This window comes from Physcomitrium patens, chromosome 15 (assembly GCF_059467195.1).
Source record: "Physcomitrium patens ecotype Gransden chromosome 15, ASM5946719v1, whole genome shotgun sequence".
Lineage (NCBI taxonomy): Eukaryota > Viridiplantae > Streptophyta > Bryopsida > Funariales > Funariaceae > Physcomitrium > Physcomitrium patens.
Window position 1 is genome coordinate 1,055,606 of NC_143424.1, and position 6,000 is coordinate 1,061,605.

Below are 6,000 nucleotides of genomic sequence, written 5' to 3' on the forward strand. Positions count from 1 at the left end.
AAATAAAGATATTATTAAATTAATTACAAAAGAATTTTATATATTATGATTTATAGTATAATTGTATTTAATAAAATAATAATTAATTTTAATAATAATCATTAATATAGAAATAATAATTAAAAAAATACTACATATACAAGTTTAATAAGTTGTTTACAAATTGTATATTAAAATGTTCAAATTATTAAACATACATTATGTGTAGATTTCATGTATTAAACTATGAAATTTCAAATATTTATAATTCTAAAATAAGTAAATTTACAATATGCACCAATTTTTTATTTTCTTTTATATTCAATAAAATATTCAATAATATGGCATATTATTTAGTATACAATTCCTATAAAAGAAGTACAAATCTATATTTATGTATTTTTTTCATTAATTTGATATTATTTGACATACATTTTAAATTCATTAAAAAAAGATTAAGATATATTATATTCTTTGACATAAATATAGTTGTGCATTTAAAAAAGTAAAATAACTTCTTACATCATTACCTGATATTCTGTTAAACAATAGTTTCTTAACAAACTATAATTTTTTATTGTATAAATATATATTTTATTTGTTATTCTCCTATAAATAAATTCATATTTTGCTAGTTTGGCTAGTTTTATTATATAATTTGGTAATATTTTTTTGTTATTGGTCAAGTTGTTATTTGAAAAAAGTTAATATATACATATATATATATATATATATATATATATCTTCTTTAAAATTTATTATTTTATTCTGAAATTATGATATAAAAATTTCTCGTCAAGTATAGTGCTTGTTATCTCTGTAGCACAAGCTTTGTAAAATACATAAGAGAACATGCTTGAGGTGGTTTGGAGAGCTCATCCTAATCCTTCTATCACTTGGGACAACTGCAAGCCAGACACACCCAATTGGTTGTCTTAAATCCGTGGACAACGTGGTTTCACAGCACCACTTCGATGTAATTAAGCCCTAAATTTCAAATCTGGATTCTCAATGTCAATTCCATTTGTTTTCGAGAGGGGTGTGTATTGATGAATAGCTTGGCCTCGAAGATGGCATCGGCAAGAACACCACACTCGTCGCCCTGAAGTGAAAAACGAAAGAAAATAACAAAATAAATACGAGATCCTTAAAAAGTCTTGTGTTTAATCCTTCGGTGTTGAATCCAAAGACAAAACTTGTTGTTCTCATCCATTCCACCGCATTCAAACGCGGGCAAGTAAGAATTGAGAGGCAACAAGTACAAATGCTAGCTAACACACACCGCCTCATGTTGTAGAGCGAATTTTGCCTGATTTTCGCAGTCCTACATGTCTCATGCAGCTGTAAACAAATTGTTTGACAATTTGCTGTCAGACTGATTCTCACAAGGGGGTTTCATGCCGTCTCTTGTAACCTAGTTGCAATTTGATGCAAAGAGTTTGCATGATCCCATGAAGAATTCTTCTTCACGCCGCCCGCTGAAGAGACAGAAATTCTTTTGGTCTTGTTGGGTTTGTCAGTTTTTGATAATACATTATTAACGCCAGATTAGTGATAGTTAGCACTAGTGGATGCTTATTTTAAGTATGTGTTTGGAATACTAAAGGTGCCCAGAGTGTGCTGTTGATTTTGTTGTTTGATGCTATGTCCTGCTGTGACTATGGCGGCCATGGCTGGTTCCGGCTCCGCTATACCCATGGCGTTTCTGCCGCGCCAGCTGATCCCTTTCCCTGTCACTCCTTCCTCGAGGATCAATTTGCACAATTCGCATCAACTTAGGTGTTTAAAATCTCATGGCGAGATTTACTTCAATGGGTGTTGCGTCCGAGGCGATGCTTCTCAGCGTGTTTTGCGAGCGGGAGCTTCAGTTGAAGAGGCCGAAGCCTCAGTTGCTCCTGGAGGAGATGAGGCTGCGAGCGGCGAATTGAGATTTGAGCGGGCGCTCGAGGTGCTTGGCAATAGCCGCACGCTCAACCGCCTTGATGCACGTGACGATGAGGCTGATGAAAATTTGGGTCCCTCTACTGCAGCTGGTGAGCTTTGTCTTCCTCCGTCCTCGGAATTCTACGTTTCGGTTACTGCCCACATTGTTTCGAATATGGAATTGGTAATTGTGAACTGGTTTTGCATTTCTAGCAAAAACCTCATCACTAGCATATCGTCGTAGGACACCAGAAAGATAATTGTTTATCGCGAGTTGTGTGGGTAAAGATTGCTTTGGCCAATTGAGCTATCAATTTCAAATCAATGATTCAGGGTTCAGGGTTTAAGTGGGTTTCTCACGCGTAATCCATAACGATTCAAACTCTTGCATGGTTATGGCTTTGATTACGGATTTGATGAGAGTTAGTGGTTGCCATTCAGTAACTAAGTCTTATGTGACTATTCTGATGCAGCATCCTGAAATATTGTTTGTGCAGATTGGCAGAGTAATGAAAGGGTTCTAGAGTGCTGCGAAGCTGGCAATAAGTTGAACATAGCAGTGCTGCTGAGCGGAGGTGTGGACAGCAGCGTAGCATTGCGGTTGTTATGTGCAGCTGGCCATTCTTGTACTGCATATTACCTTAAAATCTGGTTCCAGGTCTGATATCGCACTGCCTGATGTTCTCAAGGATGTGCTGATTAGGTTGAAAGTACTCTAGGATGTTTCAAAGGATTGTAACCTATTATAAAACAGGTAATTAGTATCATGGTTTAAGCTGGAATGATTTTAGAATGTTCTGGAATTTATTGGCGCTGTCTCGGGTACAGGATTAATCAGTTCCTGAGAAACTCGTAACATATTTATCTAATTTTACTGCAGGAGGATTTTGAGAATTTCTGGTCAGAGTGTCCTTGGGAAGATGATTTGAAGAACGCCCAAGCAGTGTGTGATGAGGTGAATGTTTCTTTTCTTTCTTGTGTCCCTTCTTAGCGTGGATGTATCGTTGTTTTGATGTCAATAGTACCTCCCCACTAGTCCTGCCCCTGACTCTTTTGTTTAATCGGCGGTAAGCACAGGATTACATCGCATTGTCAGGCATTGTTGCTGAAGTTTTTTTCTCGTGAATACAATGGAGTGAGAATATGTCTGATCCCATGGACCTTGTGATGTTGTTAGGTCAGGTCGGAGTGGAGCTCCGGGTGGTGCATTTCACAGATGAGTACTGGAATCTTGTGGTGAGTTTCCAACGAGGTCCTTGTAGGTAACAATATTTTGTTCAATGTTACAGGGCAAATTCACCATTGTTTTGATCATACAATTGAGAATTTCGTAAAAAAGCAGCGGATCTATTTTGTTATTCAGATGTGCAATTGCTTTGGTTTTAGTTGTTCTGGACATTAACTTGCAGGGTAAGTTCGTTGCATGTTGCAGGTGTCTCATAGTATTTCTGAGATCCAGGCAGGTCGCACACCAAACCCGGATATTCTGTGCAACACGTGTGTAAAATTTGGTGAGTCGCCTGGTAAATGACACCAGGTTGATAATTTTTAGGGTAGGAATATACTACCGGTAGCTAGGATTAAGAAATGCATCTTTCTACTTGGTTGAGAAAGTCTTCTAGCAAGTACTCTCGACTAGGAGTGTCGTATACTGTTCTTTGCTGCCTCTATGTCAGAGTGTTCTCACAATGGTTTACAAGTGGAATGTTGCAGGAGCTTTTCTAGACCACATTAAGGATGAACAATTTGATAGGGTGGCTTCTGGACATTATGCAAGGATCAGGAAAATTTACAACTGTGATACTGGAGCAGAAGAGAGGACTGAATTGTTATTGTGCCCAGATGAGGTATTTCTGTCTTATTCTGTCCCCTCTGCAAGAGCACTTGAGTCTTTGAATACTTGTAATACCAGATGTGAAAATCTGTATACTTTCTCTTCTTTTTTGGGTGGAATTGCTTTGATTGTATTGCTTCTTGTAAGGCTCATGTCATACATCTGTGATGTGCGAACAGGTGAAAGACCAGACCTATTTTCTATCACATTTGACGCAGGAACAGCTGTCACGTCTGATCTTTCCTCTTGGTGGCTTTACCAAGGTTAGTGTTTCAGTTGAATCCTTATGCACAGTACACAAAGGAATTATATGTTTACACAGACGAAGTAGAAATTTGACGTAGCTGTTCTGTTGATTTTATATGTAACGCTTGTTAGAAGTGATGTTTGATGTCCTTAACCTTTTACAATCTCCTGTCCAACTGTGGAAGTTTCTAGTAGATTACAATTGAACCACTAATGCTTTGTTACGTGTAGTACTCTTGACTATTAATTTCTAGAAGTAATTTGTGGTTGAGCAGGCAGAGGTGCGACAGCTGGCAGAGGTTATGGGGCTGTACAACAAAAATCGAAAAGACTCTCAAGGCATTTGCTTTCTTGGCAAGGTGCTCCAATTCGTATGCACGTAAAGTATTTTTCAGTAAATTATTGTGTTAGTAAATTATTGTGCTAGGACAACAGTGAGCGTATTCCTGACTTATCAATATTACAACTTGTAAAATGTGGAAAACTTGGGAACCTAGTACTCAGAAGGTATTCTGCAACAGGTCAAGTTCAGTGATTTTATTGCGAAACACCTTGGCGAGAGTGAAGGTCGTATGTTGGAGGCTGAGACAGGGGAACTTCTTGGCCTCCACAAAGGATTCTGGTTTTACACAATGGGGCAGCGTAAAGGCCTTCGCTTCTCTAACGGACCCTGGTATGTATACTTTTGATGTTTTCTGTTGCTTGCAAACATTACTGTATTCCGCTGGGAAGCCCTGTAAATCTACCTCTTATATTTCTTTGTTTTTGGAAGCTTCAGCACATTCTAGTTTTGGTGTCTGACATGTTAATCGTTGATGAATACCAGGTTTGTTGTTGCAAAAGACATCGTGAACAATGTAGTTTTCGTATCACGGCATTACTTTTCAGAGGATAAACGCAGGCGATCGTTCCGTGTGGACTCGTTCAACTGGTTTTCAGGATTTCCCCCTGCAGACAATTCTGGTCTACAATGCAAGGTCTGGTTCTCCTGTCCATGTATGTTCGTAGGATTTTAGCTTGCATAAGCTTAATCCTTGATCAGTACTGTTTTAGCTCTAACTCTTTCAAAATGCTCTCATGGTCTTGCGTGTAACTTGTGGGATCATGATCATCACTTACCTCGTTCGAAGGAGCGTTGATGCAGGTGCGACATGGTCCGAGATTTTATACTTGTAGTCTGGACATACAGACAGATTCGACAGATTCTGAAGCAGTAACCAAGGAGAGTAAATCTCTCACTTCAGCGGTAGTGAATCTAAATGAAGATGATCAAGGATTGGCACCTGGACAGTATGCCGCGTTTTATCAAAATGGTGTTTGTTTAGGATCTGCTGTCATAACTGAGACGTTAGGGGGTGCTGTCAACTCGAACGTTTCTGCAAAAGCCTTGGGAATTGCCCAACAACCTTTTGATGTTGAGGCGTACAAAAAGTCCAGACCAAAAATAAGTAACTCTCTTAGGGTAAGCAGCTCAAGCAAACCAAACATCCGTACTGGTGAATCGAACACTGAATCGAAAAGTAGTGGTCCATTGATTGAATCACACAACCAGACTTCAAAGACGCAAGTAACTACAGCAGTGGAGAACCATGATAACGCTCCTGCAAGTCCAGGAGTGGATCGTAGAAATCCAGCTGAGCCAAATAGCCACGGTTTTCTAGATTTTAGACGATTTTTTGCAGACCTGTTGAAGAGGATTCCATAACTACAGTTCTTTTTTTTGCAAACAGCGAAAAAAAAATCAGTAATGATATCGATTTGCTCTTATTCTTTCATTTGCCAAATTTTGAATTGTTCTTTGTTGTGCTATCTCCACCTCACAACTTATCATGAACTCCTGTGTCTGGATCAATCTCCACCTATCTGGATAAACACATCAAGTTCAAGATATCTGAATAAGTTGGCCTTCTGAATTGTTATCAATTGGACCCACTTGGGTGGACTGCCGACTTGGGCAATGGAGGGTGATTCGGGATTCTCGGATCTGGAGGGTTGAGATAAAGGGAGTTATTAGGTGC

General features: G+C 38.7%; 1 protein-coding gene across 1 annotated transcript; it reads left to right on the forward strand.

Moving 5' to 3' along the window:
• Positions 1-1,219: 1,219 nt before the first annotated feature.
• LOC112292046 (uncharacterized) lies at positions 1,220-5,749 on the forward strand. The gene is made up of 11 exons (XM_024540144.3): positions 1,220-2,012; positions 2,400-2,560; positions 2,783-2,857; positions 3,085-3,138; positions 3,335-3,413; positions 3,616-3,749; positions 3,916-3,999; positions 4,258-4,341; positions 4,504-4,655; positions 4,809-4,959; positions 5,127-5,749. The coding sequence occupies exons 1-11, from the start codon at positions 1,619-1,621 to the stop codon at positions 5,685-5,687; spliced, it is 1,929 nt and encodes a 642-aa protein (XP_024395912.1). The 5' UTR covers positions 1,220-1,618; the 3' UTR covers positions 5,688-5,749.
• Positions 5,750-6,000: the final 251 nt, after the last annotated feature.

Excerpts from the sequence above, each read along its gene's own strand:
- LOC112292046 (XM_024540144.3), top strand. The coding sequence starts at position 1,619 with ATGCTATGTCCTGCTGTGACTATGGCGGCCATGGCTGGTTCCGGCTCC. Across the intron at positions 2,561-2,782 it reads ACCTTAAAATCTGGTTCCAG|GAGGATTTTGAGAATTTCTG; the intron begins GTCTGATATCGC and ends ATTTTACTGCAG. Across the intron at positions 2,858-3,084 it reads CCCAAGCAGTGTGTGATGAG|GTCGGAGTGGAGCTCCGGGT; the intron begins GTGAATGTTTCT and ends TTGTTAGGTCAG.